We start from the raw sequence: 22,142 nt of genomic DNA, 5'->3' as shown, positions 1-22,142 counted from the left end.
CTATATAAGCTATGCATTTTTGTTTCTCTATACTCAGTTTACTTCTGTTCTTCATTTTTATAATTTCTTGAATATAGAGTGAATAAGTATATCACAATGAAGTTTATGGTATGTAAATTTACTTGTGAATCAGTTTGTAAATTTCAAATTTGGATATAAAAATTTGATGACAAAAAAAAATATTAATTTGAATATAAATTGGATATAAAATATTTTTGAATGTGAATTGACATTAAATAAATGGAAAGTTTACAAAAAAATCAGAGGATTAAAATGAAATTAGTGCAGAAATTTGCATCAAAAAATGGACTAAAGTGATATAAAGTTGTTGTCTGTGCCAACAAACTATAAAAAATACATTTGATAATCATGGATAATTTCATCAAATTATTTTGTGAAAACTGTAGTTGGAAGTTAAGAAACCGCAACAGTTAATGAAAATAAATCATAAAGCTGTGAATAAGAAGATGACAATCGTGAAAATGACTATGAGAAAAAAAATTAAAAAGTCGATTTAAAAAGTGAAGTTTTTAATGGAACTATGAAATAGCCCACTGGATAGATTTTGGCAGATTTTTATATTGGATTTTAAGCTTGTTAAATTAAGTCAAACTTTAAAGTGAACCATTTCAAACTAGATTCTTTTTCTTTGTTCCTTAATGCATATTAAAAAGCTATTTAAAATTCAAGTTCAACTTCATGTTTGGTTTAAGAATAAAATTCTATTAATTTGCATACTCATTCCTGCAAACTGTGAATTGTATCCAATCTAGTCTGAATCTAAAAATCATAAGACTTCTCATTATTACTACAATTCCAACCAAAATACTCACAAGGGAAATTAAAGCTTCAATTTTTAATTGCTTGCGGTTTCTTCTGCAATTAAAAATTCAAAATGAAATTTCTCAATTATAAATTGCTGAAGATAAAAATCATCCAATTTTTGAAATGAAAAGCACTTCATAATTTATAAAGTAATTAATTTCACCCTCATTCCATCATCCACATAACAGGTGTTCTTAAGTATCGCCTTGCTCTTAGGCGCTTCAGCTGAAGAGAAGAAGGAAGAAGCAAAGACAGTAGAAGCGAGCAAAAAGCAAGACAAGAGAGGAATTTTTGATCATGATTTTGGTGGTCATGACTTTGGTGGACATGATTTTGGTAGCAGCAGCCACGCTAGTTTCAGCAGCCACGATTTCGGCTCACATGGACATGAAATTCATCATCAACATCACGAACCAATCGTTCATGAAAAGACTTTAACCGTTGTTAAGAAAATCCCAGTTCCAGGTGAGATTAATTGATCAATTAGTTGCTTCATACTTGATATCTAATCAATACTTATTTCTTAATTCCAATAGTTCCACATGTGAAAGAAGTTCATGTTCCACATGTTAAGGTTCGTGTTTTTCCACCAATAATTATTAACTTTTTTAATTTTGCGGAAAACTAATTTATTATATTTACCTTCTACAGGAAGTCCATGTTCCATACGAAGTTAAAGTACCAAAGCCATATCCAGTCGTTAAACACGTAAGTTAACACGCTCAACAATTACTTTTACTTGCAATATTATTAACAATTGCATTTCTCTTGTTATTTGCACACAATAGGTTCCATATGAAGTCAAAGAAATCGTTAAGGTTCCAGTCCATGTCAGCAAACCATACCCAGTCGAAAAGGTTGTCCACTACCCAGTCCATGTTCCAGTTGAAAAACACGTTCCATATGAAGTCAAGGTTAAGCAACCATATCCAGTAGTCAAGGAAGTCAAAGTTCCAGTTGAAGTCAAGGTCCCAGTCCCATACCCAGTTGTCAAGGAAGTCAAATACCCAGTTGAGAAGGTCGTCCATGTTGACAAACCATATCCAGTTGAAAAGATTGAACATTACCCAGTCCATGTTAAGGTTGACCGTCCAGTACCATACAATGTTGAAAAACCATACCCAGTCTACCACGAAAAGAAAGTCCCAGTCCCAGTCGTCAAGGAAGTTAAATACCCAGTCCATGTTCCAGTTGACAGACCAGTCCCAGTCTACAAAGAAAGAGAAGTCAAGGTTCCAGTAAAGGTTCCATATGCAGTCCCATACCCAGTCCACAAAGAAGTCCCATACCCAGTTGAAAAGGAAGTCCCATACCCAGTCAAGGTACCAGTTGACAGACCAGTCCCAATTGAAATTGAAAAGCACGTTCCACACTACGTTGAAAAACCAAAGGCCTACCATGTCGAAGTTCCAGCTCACCACGAACATCACGAACATCAAGAACAACACGACTTCCATGGCCACCATGACCAACATCATGCTGAATTATCTCATGAACACCATTACTAAGTATTTAAATTGTGATAAACAATCAAGTATTGATCTTTTTTAAACAATCTCTAGTATTATTATTATTATTTTAATTATTATCATTATTCTATTGCCTTTATATCCAATTCAATTGTTATTTCTATTATACCTATTTTTCCGCTATTCTATTTCAATTCTCTCCGCGCATTTCACACTTCATTTCCAATTAAATGTTAAGCAAACAAATCTAATTTCCATAAAAATCGCAATTTGACATTTTCAAAATGTTGATGAAAGCAAGTCGGGTATAGTAGCATCACAGAACCTTATTTACCATCAAAATATACACGACTTGCTGTCATCAATGTGAGAAAACAAAACGGTCTTGATGAATACATATATGAAGTGGAAAAAATATTATGGTGGTCAAGTGGCATAATCTGCTTCATTGCAAATTACTAGCCATGATTTCCGCCAGCATACCACCACTTCATCAGCTATACATCACTCTTGACTGTGTCAGATGATTCATGAAACCAAAATATTAAATCCATAGAGTGAAAAGTGAGAAGCTTTTTTAAATTAAATATGTGTATTTTCGTCATTGATGTATTGTGTATCATTTATTTAGCATAAAATACATTTACTAAGGATACAGATGGAAGTAGAAAAGAAATATGCTAAGATATAAATAAATAGTTTTTTGTTTTAAAAAATAAATTACCAATTTGACTTTTTAATTCTTATTTTATCCAGTTGTAGCTTCCTCTAGTTCCAGTTTATAGCTCAGATCATTAGAATTCTCAATAACAGGCATGCTTCATATTTTCCATAAGACTTGTCCACAACAAAAGGCTTCACAAAAAATTACAAAATTTCTCGGTCATTTTCTCATTTTCTTATTCATAAATCCAATGCTTGAATCTATTGTGCCATATTCTGCAATATTTACATACAATACCTACTCAAAGGTTTAATTTAATTCCATTCAACTACATGAATCAATTCGTCCAACAATAGAAAATTGTCACATTGTAACCTTTAAGATGCATGAAAATAGTCATTGATCCAATCCGACCAGCACTGCCATTGAATGAAAAGGTTATTGCAATAACAATTATGCTTCTTTTTCATATTTGGCATCAAACTTTGACACCAGAATTATGAAATTGAGCACTCACGAAATCATATGTGGGACTTTATACTCTGTCATTACATAAGAAAAATTAAAACTGTTGTTCATTCATGCTTATTAATATTTATAGGCAGATTGATCTAAGCTTGCTTTAATTTTACTTTTATTCGGGGGTTGTACATCAATGACGTCTGTCATGTCATCTAAAGAGCTGATATTGAGGTTAGAAGAGGTGTACTCAAGAGATTGGCAAAGGTATCCTCAATAGGCTACATAGCACCATTGAGCATCCCCAGACCTCGTCCATTAAAATTCAAGACATCATTGACAATCGACCCCCATTTAGTTATTTTAATTATATTTGTGACTCAATTATGTTTAGATGAATGACCTCATGGTGCGATTAATGATTTTCTTATTGATATGCTCATTTTCATACTTAATACACAACAACAAAAAAAACCTCTTTTAATATGTCGTCATTTCTCTTTCTTTCTCACTCTCTATCTCAATTTGACCTTAATATTTGCCATAGAAATCATTTTTTGCTGCATTATATAATTCTTCATTAGAGAGCTCATTTTTCCAATAGCTCTTTTATGTTGCAAAATTACTACACATTATTTTTGCGTTTACGGATCGTGAAACGAGTAATTTGAATGAATTGCAGCTTTAAGGCAAGGAAAAAAGAGACATTCGAGAGTAAAAGTCGATAAATGTTTTGATGACCGGAACGCAGTTTTGTAATGATTAGTATGAAGGAGCTGAGAGCAACTTTAAGTAGTAGCGATGTTCATTTTTATCTTAACATAGTCATGAACATCCAATGAAGTAACTCAGTAAATTTGTCAAGTCTCATCATTGCCCAACAATTAATTTTATTTTATCCCAAAAAGACATATCAGAGAAAAGACATAACAGTCAACGGATGTAGATTTTTAATGTCACTAAAGTGGTTTTGCATGAACATTTCGTCACATACTTATTTTGTGTCGTCATTTGTTGTTGCATAGCCATAAAGTTGACCTTTACTCATCATCTCAAAATATGCAAAAAATCCGTGAAATTTATTCTAAATTCAAACTCAGCCGTACCATATGCGCAGCAGACAAAATGTGAGCTAACTTAATGTCACTCAGTTCCTTACATTATGTACATAAAAAATCAATTTTAACTGCAATGATATATTAAAGTCAACATAAAGTAAAAAATCGTTTTTCTTGTTTCTGTGCCTTAATTTTTCCCCTTTTCTCGTTGCCGATTGTCATTGTTGACAGAAGAATTAAATGAATTGCTTCCAATGAAATTCTATTACGTTATGCATTAAAATGTTGCTTTTAAATTAGGTTTGATGTTTGTCTTATGGAATACTCGAGCAGCATACGTAAAATTTAAGCCGGCATTTTTTAATTCTTGGAAAGAATCGAGTAGGAATTTTAGATCATTAAGACTAACTAAATTATGTAATTTTAATGATGAAATAATGCTTTTATTAACGTAACAAAATCTGCAACATAAAAATACAGCACTTAACCTAAATTTGTATTTAATCCCTGAAAAGGTCAGAACCTCGAATAAAATATGAAATGATAACCATAATTCTGCACATGATATAAAAGTATTCAATGCCATAAATATAAATTTATACCACGTGCTTTCCAAAAAAGCCGATAAAAATTGAATCTTTGAAGCTACCGTTAAGTTTGAATTTTGAGGAGCTTTAAGCTTTCCATTTTTTGGCAAAAGTGTTGATTAATTAAAAGAAGATATCTCATGGTATGTGCTTTCTATTCGAGTATTGGCTTTCGTATAAATTAATTGCTGTATGAGCTTTATAAGCACAAGATCCCGAGCAACACGAATCAAGATGTCGCTTTTGTGGGGTGCCAAATAGGGGTGACTTCTATTAACGATTAATAAATGTATCCGTAGCTTTAAAGGATTTCATAAGAAGCCTTCTTCAATTATGTCAATCAGGGAACTAAAATGTTGATTACTTTATGTTATGTACACATCTTAGTGGGTCCTAGTAATATTAAGTTATAAGTTACGAGGACAGTTAAAGAATTCATGGAAGGAAGCTGTTAACAAAGACAGTATTGCATTTGCTATTGGAAATTGTCAACTGGTAGCTAACTATAGGACTAGTTTCAGTTGACATCTGAAGAAAGCCATGAATCACAATTGATCTGTACGGCCAGCAAAGTAAGTAAGTTAAGAATGGACGCAATAATGGCACTGAGAATCTTAAAAGCGTCATAAATCTTCAGCATCATATTTTAATGCAAAACATTGCAATGCATCCAACGAAATTTCCAGAGTTCATAATAATCCACATAATTATCTTGATTTTATATTTTTCGCAGCAACGAATGAAATGGAAATGAATGAAAATCGACCATTAAGTAACGTTAAATACTTTTTCTAACCCAATAACAACAACAAAAACATCGCATAGACATAGCGTAATCGAGAAAGAAGAGAAAAAAGAAAGAAGTTACGAAAAAAATGTTGAGCATAGAAATATTTTTTCTAATACTTTCGATTTCTTTGACACAGTTTCTAGCTCACGGTTGCACATGAATGTTCATATGAATAAATACTGCTGCTTCAATATTATTTGTAGTAAATGAAATGAAATAAAAATTGCATCTTGTCTAGCTATGATATAATAAAAGCAATGGTAATAGCTATAATAGTAATAATTATAATTGATCGTAACCGGTCTTTTTCTTACTTTATTTTATTGCCTTTTTGGATTTGTTGTTGTTTTCGACTATTGACTTTTAGTGCTTAAGATTACAAGTGGATTACATATTATAAATTAAGATAATTAAGGAAATTCAAGAAATTTTCACATGACAAACCAGATTCAAGTTCTAGTATATTAAGAAATCTTTAAGCATCATGAATATCCACTTCCAACAACCATCAAGTCAACAGTATTTAACTTTATCACCTTTTCTTTCAAGCCTTGTTCCACAAAACATAAACTTGAACTTTGCCTTTGTGTGATATTCATCGCCCATTATTTCTTTTATTAGACTTCATCCATTCATTAATTTCCTTACAAGACTTAAAATAGGTCAACTTTTGTTTACGTGACAGACTTACCTCTTGCAACATATGTTTTCATTCAATAAACTTGATTTTGAATCATGTCTCTATTTGTGGCATCGATCATCCAACCGATGCTAATATACCCGAACAGCACAACGTGTTGGCTGTGTCGTAGTTTCAACAGTAAGTCGCAAAATTTCTCTGACGGCACCATGACAGATGATTTCGACAAATTGCTGGTTGTATCACTCGGGATATTGAACAAATGATTTAATTTAATTGAACATGATGAATGCTTATTGACAAATGGTCGAATTTTGGAATGAAAGGTGAAAGGAGACGGCATCATGAATATGGACAGCTGTAAAAATTTTATTATCGCAATTTAAATTGGGTTTTGCGTAAGTGACATTAAATTATACACGGTTGAATCTTTATGAAAGGTTGCTGTTACTGGCGGATTATTATGAAATTGAGGACAGAGTCTGGGTCAGTTATTATCCTAAAAAGAAGCTGTAGGTGTGGCCAATCAACAATTTGTTGACTGTATTGTAGTTAAATTCATTAAAGTTCAATTATACTTAACATCAAATTGAGGAACACATTTATTTCAAGTAATCAAGAACAAAAGCTTCATAAAAATTCTTATGCTGCTTAAAAATAGTCTAAAGTATACAATTTTAATATTTAACATAAAATTAGAAATTAAAACAGAACAATAAGGAATTGGACTAAACAAACAGCAAACTTTTACAGACATATGTTAAAACTGTAATAACAAGAACCTTGGTGTTAATCGAAGCATATGAAGCTGCATTGTAGAAACCGCCAAACACTTGAAGATTTGCCGTTTCAATACTACAAACAATTAGTAATTAGATTAATTATAAGTAAACATGTTAATTGAAATGGAAACAAGTCATTGAAATACCTCTTTTTGCAGTAATCTCCATCATAAACCCATCCAACGAATTCTTGATTACGCAAATTTTCATTTCTCAGCCATTCTTCTAAAGGACGGAAATATTCGCGCACGGCTGAACCATCTAGTCGACCTTCACCCAGCACTTCTTGTATTGCTTGCTGCCATGGCTGTGATGCCCCACGTGACATTAATTTTCTGGAAGTTTTGGATCATAAAATTAAGATTTAAGCAGCAATAAGTATGTGTTATTTACTTTAAAATATTTCCAGCTTCAGGGTGTCTATAGACACTACACTTATGTAATGGCTTTGATGGATTTATGGGATCAAATTCACCAGATGCTATACACATCGCACGATGTAATTGAAATTGGAAAACAGCTGAAAAGAAGTACCTAAAAATAAAAATAATAATTCATTAATCTGATTTTAAGATCATTAACCCGCAGATATACAAAAGTGTACGAAAAGATGATGGAAATTCAATGTCAACTTTCCCACATCTGCTGACCACAAAATACATAAAATACTTTTAATTTTCTGTCAAGGTCGGCGTTTTTCGAGAGGAATTTTAAAATATTTTTTTAATGAGCTTCAAAGTCAATTTTGATTTTTTATGAAACCATAATGGAACTGATGGAAAATCTCTCTTTGTTATGTTTATTGCAGGCAAGTTAGCAAGGTAAAGCACATCTAATTTTGGCACATTTTTCCACTCATTATCTTCGGATGTGTATCGCTTTTAAGGTTTCTAAAGTTATGAATGGAATTGAACATTTTCATGAACAATTTGTGTTGGAATCATATCGGAAAATTGATGTCAAGATTGGAAGGCTGATCATGTGTCAATGACTTTTTTGGATATTGAGACTTGTTGTAATAGTTTGTTAAACTTCATAGTTGGTTATTCACTTTATTGACTTAATATGTAGCAGATGTGATCCAGGAGATCAGGGGTGTTTTCAGCGGAGAGGGTGGATTTTGGGGTCGAAACCCATTCTCTGATGTGATTCAACTTTAAAAATTGCTTGGGTTTGCTAGACATTGATCTCTAACAAATGTCATAGCGGTTATTTAGCAACCTGCACTTAAGCTACAAAGAATTTATATGTATTCAGTTAGAACTGAAATGCGTTCACTCTGAAAAACAAATCACATTCCAACCTCCTCATTTAAATTCCTCACAAAAAAATGTTTATATCCCATAAACCGATATTAATAAAATTTTGGATGTTATTTTCGAGCGTAAAAATTAAAATAATTTTTGGACATAAAAAAATATCTCACAAAGTACGGAAGAAACTCTTTTTATGCGTTTTGCATGCGATATTCATATGTATGATACTTTTATAGTGCACAATGGATGTGAATTTACGACGATTTCGTAATCGTTTAATTTGAACCTTGTTGAAGGCAAAATGTAAATAATTAAAAACAGAAAGCTAAGGTTTTTCCTTACATATACAGCATAATTCTATATTACAGCATCAAGCTTTTCCTCATTCATGCCTTTTTTCGTTTAAATCCAATGAGAGATCGTGACTTGCTGATTATTTAACACTCTCAAGTTTCTTCTTACTTTTATTGAGTAGCCAGGATCACTTTATAATAAATTATAATTTAAATAGCTTAACATAATTATGTAACTAAATGATCTGGTTTAATGGAATGTGCAATTTATTGATGTCAAATGTCACACATAATTACCCATTACCAATTAATTTGACATAAAATGTCACGAGTCTTTAACGAATTTTTATAAAAATGGAAATAATTCGAGAGACATTGAAAGTTAAGATGTCAAAATCGCAACTGTTTAAAAATTAAAAAGTAAAGAAAACTGAAAGAAATTTTCAAGGCATTTTTTGAGTAAGGAGGTTTAGCACGGGTCATTAGTGACCATTGTTGGTGTACAAAATTGAGTAAATTATGCTGGATTAAAATATCTTAAATTACTCCTGGTTTGATCCATGACCAATGAAATTCTTACTCTAGAAAAATTATAACCTCAAAATTGGCAAAGCTTATTCGCTAACTTGTTCAATTTTCTTTTTATTCTTGCGTAATTCAACAGACCCCGGATTAATTGTGAGCTTTTATATTTACCATAAAATTTGCTCTAAATAATATATTAGCAAGACACAAAGTCGATGCATACAAGATTGTTATTATAATAATGAAAATAAACATTTATTACAGAAATTGCTCAATAATGAGCAGCATGACTTGCAATGTAATTTAGATTTTTCGTACTTAAAGTGTTAGAGAATTCATTGAATCATGAAGCTACTAGGAGGGTGGTTATTTTAGGTTTTGTAGGTGGTGTGTCCATTAAAGTACCCAATGGCTAATAAAGAAGATCAAAGTGATTAAAAGATCAATATGCTATATATTAATTCTGCACCCTTGATGTCTAAGTAAGTCTCATGCAGAGATCAATCCTTAATCCTCGATCACTGTCATGTTAATCATATTTCAATCCCTGGACATGACAGACATACCACCAAAATTATAAATAGACCATAACTTAACTTAACTATCCATCACATGTATAATCACGTCGATCAAAGTAATTATAAACATGTAGAAATTTAATTAAGAATTTTAAAATCCAATTTGAGCTTGTTACTTTAATCAGCATGTTTCATCTCTTTTAATGCATTTTTCTTTGTTTACTTTTCTTAGAAATTCTCTTGCATGCTGGTTGTAATTTTTATTAATGTGACATAATTGGCATATTTTGCAATCTTAAGATCGCATTGTAGATTAGTTTCTATGCTGCTGCGCTAAGACAAGGAAATTTTCATATTCACACAGTCGTTATATGAGTCATGCACAGTGCAAAGGATCCAAATGTTTAATTTCTACTTTTTAAAATAATATGAAGAACTAGCTCACAATACTTCCGACAAAATCAAAAACATTTCACCAAATAGTTTCAAACCGAGAAATGCCAATCTGAAAGCTTCAATTCAACAATGTTGCACCTCACCCCAATATCCGCAAATTGAAATTTTCTCATTTATTATAACAAAACTGTTCATAATATTCAACTATCATAATCATAATCGCGCACATCTCACATTTTTGAACGTGTTGAAAACAAGAGCCGAGCTGCTTCTTTTTCAATTTTGATCGTTGCACAAACACACTGACTTATGAGTTGATTATTAAATATTTAGCGTACATTTTAATGCAGAAAATGAGTTAGAAAGTAAGCATGACTTTGTGGTAGCTTAAAAAGCATTTTGAGAAGACTTATGGTGGTTCCCAGTCAAAATTGACATTAGTGCTCATAAATTAAATTTTAATTATACTCAGCCAGACAGTTTCACACCACAATATGCAAATATACTTGACCACGACAGAATCAATTAAACACTTCATCAACAACCCACAATAATTTTTTATTACCACTCAAAATCTTTAATTGATTTAAACTACCATATTGATTACTCAAACTTTAGCAATTTTCTCGACATTTCGACATGACTTATTTACAATACTTAGTCAGTCAGACACTCCAGCACCGCTCCCATATGGAAAATCTAATAATATTTTTTCTATTAAAGTTTAATGACCGTAAACCATCTGAACTGGAAAATAAATCTTAAGTAATCAGACACAACAGCATATAGAGGTGATTGATGTTGCAAAATTAAATACACATCATGCAGTTACTTCTTTTGCTTTTGTTTTGTGTTTTGTTTCTATTATTAGCATGATTTTGTGGAAAATGAAGTTTGTTGGCTTTGTTTTGGGGGCTATTGAATATTTTTAGGGTTTAATGGTAAGAAACTGTCCTGGGGTTAATTTTCGATTTGCTAGGAGTGTTCATGGAAATAATACCAAACCACCTCAAACATTTCTAACTGTGCCCTTAGTAGCTGCCAATCATGACTATACTAGAGCTCGAAGTCTACTCGATTCGACTTTACTACACAAAATCCGAGTCAATTTTGAGCTCTAAATCTTCAAATCGAATGTTTGGTCTACCAGACTCAATGAAAAATGCGCTTTTAGATCCCAAACAGTGATAAATACAATGTAGTATATTTTTATTTCTTTCTTTCTTTCTTTTTTATTTCAATTTCCACATTAGGTTTATGAATTTATTTTACTTGCACATTTCACATGTTGTGTGATTTGATGATTGAGATTATTTCCATTTTTTCACGCAATTTATAAGGCATTTGTCAACAAGTTACAACTGCTAATTTTGAAATTATTTTAATTTTTTTAGTTCGATGATTGAATTTTGATGTAATTAGCTATTCTTATCTCTGATTTGGCATTATGTAAGATACATAATTTGTTTGTAAAGCTTAATCATTTGCCGAATGTTCATTGAAGGTTTAATTCATTTTCAAATTTCTTCTCTTATTTGGTCGCATGTCTAACATTATGTTTAATTCTATTATGTAGTTGATAAATATGTTTGCAAATTAAAGCATTTATCTATGAAATAACACAAAAAGGTGATTTTAATCTATAGCATAGATTATCATAAATATTTAAGTGTTGGGTTGTTACTCGTGAAACAGCAGCTTTTTTGATGCACGGTCGAATTAATCGCAATATTAAGAAATGAACAGCATGTGTCATTGTTTATGAAAAGGTTACTAAACTTTGATGGTTTCATTCTTCATCATTTTTATTTGACGAAATGGAAAATTTTGCAAGTTTTTGAAATTAATAGATGATGACTTTGCCAATTTGATTTTCAAGGATGTGATGTCAAAATGTCAGTTTTAATGCAATTTAGGATACTTGCTTTCTAATCTAATATGGCGATTTGATGGTAACCTAGCCCAATCTAACATGAATATGTCCTTAGAACCAGTTCTTGATGTTGTCCACTCGTGTTGTTTTCAATACACAGAGGAATCTGTTCTGCCAATTCCCATCCCTTAACAATCTTAAACAAGAACCCATAAAATTGCAATTAACTTACATGCATTGCAACCTTAATCTTAAAAAAAAATCCAAGACCTTCAACTAGATTTGACAATTCACGCACGTAATCATTATCGTAAGTAAGTCATAACTGATCCAAAAAAAATGCGTTCAAAAATCGCCGAATGAGCAAAAACAGGCAAAGAAAATTAATTCAAGCTCTAAAAATACCCATTTTGATATAATATAATCTCATATGATATACATAGATTGCAGCAATAATTCAATGTGTCGGTGGGTCTGTGGCGCTTATGTGTAGTTTCTGTTATTTCATTCAATACTACTCATTTTTTTTCGGGGGGAAAGTGTTACTCTTTAAATGCAGAACTTGTACAATACGAAAATACAACAAAATCATATCCACAATATTAAATACAAATGTAGTATAAAAGCTGTGGAAAGTTCAAGATACACCATCAGTTTTCCATTTGCTGTTTGAATCAAAACATTCAGAGAAATATTTTAAAAAAATTAAATTTTAACGCAAATAAAAAGCACAAAAAATAGGAAGAGAGAAAAAGATTTCCAGGACTTAGCAAAGTTATTTTTGTTGAATATTATTTTGTGATAAATTTAATTAAATACTAGAATCAAAATGAAATTCTTGGTAAGCAGGAAGTAAAAGTGATGAGGATATATTTGTGATAACACATGGACGATTAAATATGGACATACAAAGTGAAAATATTGAGTTAAAGTGCATGAACAATTTAATTAAAAAGGCAATCAAAATTATGAAATTTAATCAAAGAAAGTGGAACTAAAAAGCAGATTAAAGATATAAAAAATGAAATTTGAAAGGATTAAAAATTCATTAAATCAAGTTGATTGGATACATGTGATTACTGCAATATTGCAGCTCATGGATGGATTAAAATTGGTTTTATGAGGATTATCATCAAATTATGCTTGAGTTGGATATAGAATACTAAGCTGATTGCAATTCTTGAGCAAGAATTTGAATTGCATCAAAGTGAATAAGAGCTTTGCATTTTGCAATTCTATTTCATGACTAGGATTGACTTTAGATTAGTGAATTATGCTTAGCTGCTAATCTTAGCTATCAAATCTAAAGTCTAAAGTGCATTCTAGCTTCATCAATCCCATCTGGACTAACCAAATTCCCTTCAGTTCTTATTCAAATCACTCTTAGTATCTTCCATAAAATCATTCATACCTTTGCTTTACTAGCATATCCAAAGGGTATCAACTCATCATCCATAAAGCAATTTTTAGAACCCCTCAATTAAAAGTTTCACTTAAATTTCATAATACCCGAAAACTTATTATTCAGAGGACTCAACCATAGCAATAATTCATAATATTTTATGGCATAAAGCGCACGAAATAATCGTAAACCTTTTCTATAATGCCAAAAAGTTGTTATAAAATCGTGTTGGTTAATTTTTTTGGAATAATATGTAGCATATGAGCATTATCTTTTTCATTTCTCATGTTTGATTACGTGAAAGTTGAGCATTTTTAATTGAAGATGAAGAAGTAAAAAAAAATTGCGTGTAATTACAAATTATCATCATCATCATCACTATTACGGAAATTAATGCAGACGTGTTAAAAGCTCTGTGCATTATTTGCATAATAAAATGATTTTAATTCAATTTTCTCAACCTTTAGGGAGTAGCAATTTTGCTAGCTCTTGCAGTTCTTTCAGCTGCTGAAGAGGAACCAAAAGCAGTTGAAGACACAAAAGCTGATGAATCTCAAGCTGAAGCATTAGTTGATAAGAAACAAGAAAAGCGTGGAATTTATGACTTTGGAGACTGGCACTCACATCATGAGCCAATTCATGAAGAAAAGACTCTTACAATTGTAAAGAAAATCCCAGTTCCAGTTCATCATGTTAAGACTGTGCATGTTCCACATGTTAAGGAAGTCCATGTTCCAGTTAAAGTTGGAGTCCCAAAACCATACCCAGTAGTTAAACATGTTCCATATGAAGTCAAAGAAATTGTAAAAGTTCCAGTTCATGTAACCAAGCACTATCCAGTTGAAAAGGTTGTCCACTACCCAGTCCATGTTCATGTTGAGAAACCAGTTCCTTATGAAGTTAAAGGTAAAACCCGACTAAGCATTTCTTGTCAATTTTAAATCATTAATAACTAATTCTTTTATTAACAGTGAAAAAGCCTTATCCAGTAGTCAAAGAAGTCAAAGTTCCAGTCGAAGTCAAGGTTCCAAAACCATACCCAGTCATCAAGGAAGTCAAATACCCAGTTGAGAAGGTCGTCCATGTTGACAAACCATATCCAGTTGAAAAGATCGAACACTACCCAGTCCATGTTAAGGTTGACCGTCCAGTACCATACAATGTTGAAAAACCATACCCAGTCTACCACGAAAAGAAAGTCCCAGTCCCAGTCGTCAAGGAAGTTAAATACCCAGTCCATGTTCCAGTTGACAGACCAGTCCCAGTCTACAAAGAAAAGGAAGTCAAGGTTCCAGTAAAGGTTCCATATGCAGTCCCATACCCAGTCCACAAGGAAGTCCCATATCCAGTTGAAAAGGAAGTTCCATACCCAGTCAAGGTTCCAGTCGAGAGACCAGTCCATATTCAACTCGAAAAACATGTCCCAACCCTTGTCACAAAACCAAAAGCCTACAAGGTCGAAGTTCCAGTTCACAAAGAAGAACATCATGAACATCAAGAATCTAGCCACGGCGGTCAAGAAGGACTTTCAGAAGGATATGATCATCACCACTACTAAAAAGTGGCAACTACTAAAACTATTGTGATGTTAACTTCTCTTCAATGTTCCAAAACATCTCTACCTCCAGTTGTTTTGATGAAGCAGAAGTGAAATTTGTAAAAATACCAAATCATCTTCCCTATACTCATTATCATCCCTTGTTATCAAGCTACCTTCAAGCATACAACTGTATGCAACTCATTAAATAGATTTTGATTATAAATGAATGCTGTGTTAGCTCAACTACGAGCATTTCTATTAATTGTTTGTATGAATTTATAATCTAAGGCTTTAATTAATTAAAAAAAACTATGAAAAAAGACATGCAAATAAAGATGCTATACTTTTCAATTAAATTTAGACTTTCTTATTTCTATATGAATGGATTCAACGAAAAGTAAGCAAATAACGCCTTTTATGCAACTCAATAATCACCTCATCAGCAATGAATCGTCATAATGTGTGCAATTCGAGTGCAGGCACAATATTGTTGTGGTAATAATCATTATTGAGTGAAAATATAAAGGCGCATGTTTTGAATTGCAAAACAGTAAGACGAATATTACAATACAAGACATTATAAACAAAAGACATTACAATTTCAAGGTTTTGCGACAAATTCATTATTGTTTAACAAGAACCGTTGAAAAATATTTTGAAAAATTCATTGTTCTTAAAAATTTTGTCATTGAATACATCCTCACTTCAAAATGTTTTTTGATAAAAATATTAATAAAGTTAACGAATCAATCAATAATAAATACTGCAACATCTTCAAAAAAGTGGCAAAAAACATCCACAATGTGGTAATAACAGCAAATCTACTCGATTCGACGTGAAATGTCAATCAAAAACATGCAGTACAGACATAACCTCATATAATCCAAGCAACAAATGAAGAAATTAAGCTTAACAATTATCGAATTACGCTATTAAAAAGCGCAATTCGCGGAAGAACTGGATTCATCAAATACTATTATGCAATTTCTGCACTTGTTGTTTTCTTTCTTTCTCTCTAGTCCGTCAAAACAAAAGATTTTATAAAAAGCGTGTGTAATAACATGAAATGAAAATGTTCGAGGAATAAATGAAATGAAAATGAAAACCAGCATTGCTTCTTGTTTTTTTGTACATAAAAAAGCAGTTGCTCTATTTACTTCAACTTTTTTTTTTCTTCACTCTTTCTTCACATTTCTTATTTCACGGTTACGAAATGTACGATTGTGTATAAACATGCTCATGGTATTGAATTGAACCGGTACGGAATGTTGTGAGTAAATCGAGACTACTTTGTATAATTAGATGCGAGAGGGGTAAATCTTACTTTATAATATTAAATCATCAAAACTGTTAATTTCTGCAGACGGTGTACCAGACAATTTGCTGCTCGCACGTAAGCTTGTTGTTTTGATATCTACATGGCCAATAAAGCAGATGAGTACGTGAGATAAGAAGACACGATTATCAGGGGTTGAGTTTTTGGATTTCGATCCAATTTCATAAAAATTCGCAAAATTTTATATAACTTTAAAGACACATAACAAGTCAGGCATACAAAAATGTCATGAATGGCCACCACTAATTAAGCCAAATAGCGTTAAAGACATGTAGCATGCAATTAATCCTATCATCTCGCAAGATTGTAAGTATGCATTTAATTTGATCAACTTTTCTTCCTGAACACCCGTGGCGCCTACCCGTTTCAGCACATATTTATAGATTTGCACATAACACATCAACATTTGGTGGCTGTTGATTTATTTTCAGCACCAGATGCTGTTGATTTTTAAACCAGGATATTAATCAATTAAAATTCAGACAGCAGGACTTGCAAAAGTTATCGTGATTAACAGTCTATAGGGGGTCAAGCTATAGCACATGTATTGGACAGTCTCTCATACACATAAGAAACATCCACAAAACTCAAAAGCTACCATCCATTGTTAATAAGCTCATTTTATCGTTAATAAAAAGATAGTTTAGAGATTAAAAGTGTGTGGTCAGTGGCATTGAACTGATAAAAATGCGATTATTTAACAATTATGAGTCTTACAAGAGAGATTTCACACTAATTAAATAAATAATTCCATCTTAAATTGCAAAATAACCATGAAAAGACATCTCACTTACTTTATATATGGCACATTAGCTGGTATGTGATACTTTGCACCAGGATCGAAGTCGAATTCTGATCGTAAGACAGGCGGCTTTATTCCACCATACTGCTCTCTGTAAAACATAAAATGTAATTATGAATGTCATGAAATTGTATAAATAATTGTTATGCACATTTTAAAAGCATAGATTTTTCGCAACAAAGGAAGTTCATATTGTTGGAATTGCAACAGATCTGGGTTTACATGTATCTAATTTTGAGTGTATTATATTGGGATTTTGGATGTAGTTTCACTTTGTCTAAAGCAGTGGTGTCCAAACTTTTTGTGCCACAACACACCTCGGTGGTAAGCAGCTTTTCACGAAGGTTTGCCGCGACACACAGTTTGGGCAACACTTGTCTATAGAGAAATTTTCAACAGGATCAAAAACTCGAGAAATACGAGAATTTAGAATTGCATAAAGATATGTCAAATTCTTTCAAAAATGCGCTACTGGATCTTAACATTCCCATTAACCATACTAATTATAGAGCTTTCATGATCGCAACTTGAAACTAAATTAAATGAAAGCTTTTAAAAACAAAAATAATGTTATGCAAACACACAAAGTACAATTAAACGTTTTTTTTGTTTCAGATTTCCACAACTTAAGTGGAGTTAAAGGCATTAATAGCTGTAGTCCAATAAGATGAAAAATTGATGTGAAGGAGAATCACTTTCAAAATAATGATAATAAAAAAATTACCTTAAAAGCCACCAATGACAGTTGTACTGTTCCTTTCGGATTTTCTTCGTGAAGATATCGTAACGCCACTGCTCTAGGGCAAGTGCGTATGGAAGGAAAACCACCTGGATGAGAAATTAAGAGTATTGACTTATTGGAGATGATATTGAGTTTTAGGTGATATTGAGATTGAACCCGAAATCATGTCGACATGACTAGAGTCGATTCAGTAGATTCAGACTCTAATTTTGATTAATTCATGTCGATTCTAGTCAATGTTCTTCAATTACAATCAAAATCTATACACACTGTAAAGCTTTCTATATCATACCTTATCCATAGCCATAGCAAACAAGAAGTTAATATCATGTGCTGTATCATCAACAGATTTTTGAATTAATCCTAGACCTTGTAAATGTTTTGGTGTGATGGACAGTGTTATGGCATCTCCAATTGCATCATGAAAGCCTAGTAATGAAATTAACAATTTAGAGCATTGACATAACAATCATATTTAGTAAGTCCGTCTTGTTGCAATCCCCAAATACTCAACAATCGATTGCTACATCATCAATAAGGTGATTATGCTGTGCACTAATAAAATTCAATCCTCAAATATGATCGAAACTAGTTGCGGAGTAATTTGTATAGTATATAATAAAGCATTTAGTAATGAATTAGCGCATTCGTAATATGCCATTAATTTGCAAAAGTATCTTTATGATCAACTCTTATTGCAGCTACGACACTGCATTTCCTTTTTTTCGAAATGTCAAAACAATTTTAATTTCTTCTGAATTGATTTATGCGAATGGACATAGATAGTGTGTATATTGCTATGAATTGCTAATGACGGTCATAAATCATTTAATGATTGTGATCTGATTTCGTTATGGATGTTGAATGTATGGGATTATCTTATCTGAATCAAAGTCGGCATTTATGTAGCATGTGTTATGACTGTTATTAAAACATTTGAAGTAGGTTTATTGCTCCGAGTTCCGCACTTTTTTTGTTTTAGTGGACATTTCCTCGAAAATACAAAGCTTTGATGACTATATTACCGCGATCATTCACCCATTGCTTAACAGGCACGCAGGCAGCAGTAAACAAACAATAAAAAAGTTAATAACATTATATTGCAACATACCTGGATTAGCGCCATCACGAAATATTTTCGGATTATTACGATAGTTCAAGAAATATTGAATGTGTGCCAACTCGTGGTGAACAGTTATGAAGTCTTTATGCGTAACGTCTGTGCATATTTTAATTCTGTAAAAAAATTTAAAAATTATTAAAGCATATACAGTCGATGATTGACGTGCTGTCGATTAATTAAATGCAATTGCAATTCAAATGAGCTGTTTATGGTGTTTAATGAAGACATTTAATGGCAATTTTAATGAATTTTTTTATATTCATGCAGTTACGCACGGATCATATTTAAAACGCATGTGGACAGCAATTGTAGTTAGGAAATGAAAATAAATATCAGATGATCTTACCTATAATCAAGTCCATTACAAAAGTCCCAAGCACTCGGCTGACATAAGACAGGCCGATCAACTGGTTCTGCAAGTACTGATTGAGCCCAAAATTCAGGAGGCAGTGATGTCATGTTGATTGACACGAAAAATTCTTCAGCTAATTGAAACATAACTGCTGGAGTATATCCTTGAGCACGCATGGCAGGTGTCACATCAAGATAAGTACGACCTGGATATGGAAGGGTTAAGTCTAATATATTCCAACTTTGGCCATACATATTGCCTAATATATGGGCTGGTAATGGTGCATTTCTGTTGATTTTATCAGGTCCATAATATTCACGAAGTTTTCTTCTGACGTAAGCATGAATTAGCTCATATAAAGGCAGAATCTCTTGCCATACATTCTCCATCTCATATCTTAAATCTGGTGTATCGAATGGAGCACTCCAATACTCTGCAGCATTTGTATAATCTGCAATAAAAATTATATAACAATTTTATGTTTACTCTACAGTCCATAAAATGTCAAACTTACTATTATATTTAGCTGCATCATTTGATAAATCAGCAAGCTGTTCAAACAAGTCTCTCATTGGTTTCCCAGCCTTTCGTCTCCATTCTGTCCACACCCATGTTAATTCATCCCAATCGCGAGACTTTGCCATGATCTAGAGATAAAAATTGTTTTATTTAATTCAGCCCGAGTAGCAATCAAGGCTCATGACATGCAAAGTAATTGAATTAATGCCTCGAAAATTCCCAAACCACTCGGGCCATTAAAACTCAAGAAGCATAATGTCAATTATTACAAAACCAGTACTTACATCTCGTAAATGTGGTTGAAGTCTCAATGAACATTCAAATGGCTGCTCATATCCACAGATTGTAGCTCCATTGTATATTGTTAGCATATCATTTATAATTCTATTATACTGTAAATTTAATTTAACAAAATAATTCAATTTATCAGTCAAAATGAATTTAAGTTTCAATGTTAATCGACTAGGTGCTTAATTAAGTTTGCATGGGAAATAAGTCTATTCAATGATTCAAGATCAATAAAAAATTCTAATCAAAGTAAGCATTGAAATTTCAATAAAAAAATATAATTTACCCGATCCAACTGATCAGCCGGCAAAGCAGCAGGTCCAACATTTGACAAAAGCTTCAATTGACGATAGAGCTTCTCATCATAAATCGCAGTTGAGTCTATCGTCTTGGTTTGATCAAAAATGTACCGCATAAAATCCGAATATCTTTGCTGAGCTGTTAACTGTCAAAAAAGCAGTAAAATTTAGTCAAAATCAATGAAAAATTTGCGAATTAAAACAATGCAGTCATAAAAAGTTCCCACAGAGCAGCATACAATTTCCCATCAGTTGGTAGCCGCAACAATAAATAAACAGAAAAAAATGTGAAAAGATTTCTATGATTGGATAGAAACGTGGAGTCTATGCTGCTAAGTGCTCTATCTTTAGGTCAATGTCATAATGCTTGGGTAAGGAATTAAGGTCAGAAGTAAAATTTTGTTTTGAGTTACGCACGCGGACCAGATTTTACTGTGCCTAATTTACAAATAATTCTCACTTACAGCTTCCAACTGCGATACTTCATTGACATTTGTCTCAAAATTCCATTGTGCAGCCACATTCAATGTACATTCGGTAGAATGCTTCTTATCAATTTCTAACAGCAATTGCCGTAATTTCTCCGTTTCGACACGAATTTTTCTTTCATATTCGATGTCATAAGGGTTCTGGTTGTTATATCCATCGTTGACATTAAAATTGTTTAAGTATCCATTATTATTATTAACATTATCGGTGCCATACCGACTATTCGGATCGTATTGGTTATTTAAGTTACTTCCATATCTCTCATTTAGATTATTGTTGTTGTTGTTATTCTGAGGGAATTGCTGAAGGAAAGAAAATAGCGCTTAATTTAATTTACAACTATTCATGGCTTTTTAAGTATCTCTCACTTGAGGACGCCTGTTGTTGAATTCATTCTCATTATTTTGCGGAAATCTAAAATTATCGCGGTTAAAATTGGTGTCAGTTGGATTCCGATTATTATAATTATCTCGAAGCCTCTCATTATCTCGTTGATTTTGTGGATATTCTTCGTTCTCGTTACTGTCGTATGGTGGACCTGTTAGGAAATAATTGATGGAATTACATAAGGTTTGAAATTGATTTTACTCTTGTTTTAACTGATCCAGAGTTTTAATTTATATTAAGGCACACATCACAAAAGCTCAAAGTCGAGATGACTTCATTATCATTAACACTTAAAGCATTTATCACATCCATACCATATCTCTGACTCCGATCACTATCATATGGATAATTATTAGTGTCACTCTTCGGTTCATCCTCAAATTTATCATTTGTATAACTATTTGGCATCACTAGAACTCTTGGTCCTTTTTTCTTTGGTTCAACTATTGGCTCAACACCTGGTATGTCCAATTGTGGCTCACTTATTGACATTTTCACCAAAAAACTACAAAGTATCACAAAAGTTCTCAAATCCATCTTGGATATTATTTTAAATTCACTTCTAAACTTTACGTCTAAACCCTTCAAAACTACAAATGAAATTAAAAGTAATCATATATGACAGAATGCGGGTTTTGCTAGTCATTATCATATTGTATAGTTTCTTAGTGTGTAAGTTCATTTTTCCCTTTGTAATTACCATATTATAAACACATTGTTGTCTAAAA

At 32.3% G+C, this 22,142-nt stretch overlaps 3 protein-coding genes across 3 annotated transcripts; 2 read left to right on the top strand and 1 right to left on the bottom strand.

Annotated features, from left to right (window-relative positions):
• The first annotated feature begins 36 nt into the window (after window positions 1–36).
• LOC139086638 (mantle protein-like) lies at window positions 37–3,014 on the top strand. Its single transcript, XM_070635180.1, has 5 exons — window positions 37–108; window positions 1,014–1,290; window positions 1,362–1,399; window positions 1,477–1,533; window positions 1,614–3,014. The coding sequence occupies exons 1-5, from the start codon at window positions 97–99 to the stop codon at window positions 2,331–2,333; spliced, it is 1,104 nt and encodes a 367-aa protein (XP_070491281.1). The 5' UTR covers window positions 37–96; the 3' UTR covers window positions 2,334–3,014.
• A 4,206-nt stretch (window positions 3,015–7,220) lies between these two features.
• Ance-3 (angiotensin-converting enzyme Ance-3) lies at window positions 7,221–21,906 on the bottom strand. The gene is made up of 14 exons (XM_070634893.1): window positions 21,729–21,906; window positions 21,396–21,565; window positions 21,003–21,329; window positions 20,526–20,684; window positions 20,236–20,343; window positions 19,947–20,079; window positions 19,427–19,883; window positions 19,069–19,193; window positions 18,250–18,386; window positions 17,940–18,043; window positions 17,208–17,306; window positions 7,668–7,808; window positions 7,421–7,609; window positions 7,221–7,347 (listed from the first exon to the last, which is right to left on the bottom strand). Exons 1-14 carry the CDS (start codon window positions 21,904–21,906, stop codon window positions 7,221–7,223), a joined length of 2,454 nt encoding a protein of 817 aa, XP_070490994.1.
• On the top strand, window positions 12,896–15,408 carry Vajk1. Its single transcript, XM_070634559.1, has 3 exons — window positions 12,896–12,976; window positions 14,005–14,443; window positions 14,509–15,408. The coding sequence occupies exons 1-3, from the start codon at window positions 12,965–12,967 to the stop codon at window positions 15,093–15,095; spliced, it is 1,038 nt and encodes a 345-aa protein (XP_070490660.1). The 5' UTR covers window positions 12,896–12,964; the 3' UTR covers window positions 15,096–15,408.
• Window positions 21,907–22,142: the final 236 nt, after the last annotated feature.

Source organism: Chironomus tepperi, unplaced genomic scaffold (genome assembly GCF_022539635.2).
Source record: "Chironomus tepperi strain 1889 unplaced genomic scaffold, CSIRO-AGI_Ctep_v1 contig_85, whole genome shotgun sequence".
In the NCBI taxonomy this organism is placed as follows: Eukaryota; Metazoa; Arthropoda; class Insecta; order Diptera; family Chironomidae; genus Chironomus; species Chironomus tepperi.
The sequence above is the reverse complement of the archived record's forward strand: the minus strand, read 5'-3'. Positions and strand labels throughout refer to the sequence as shown.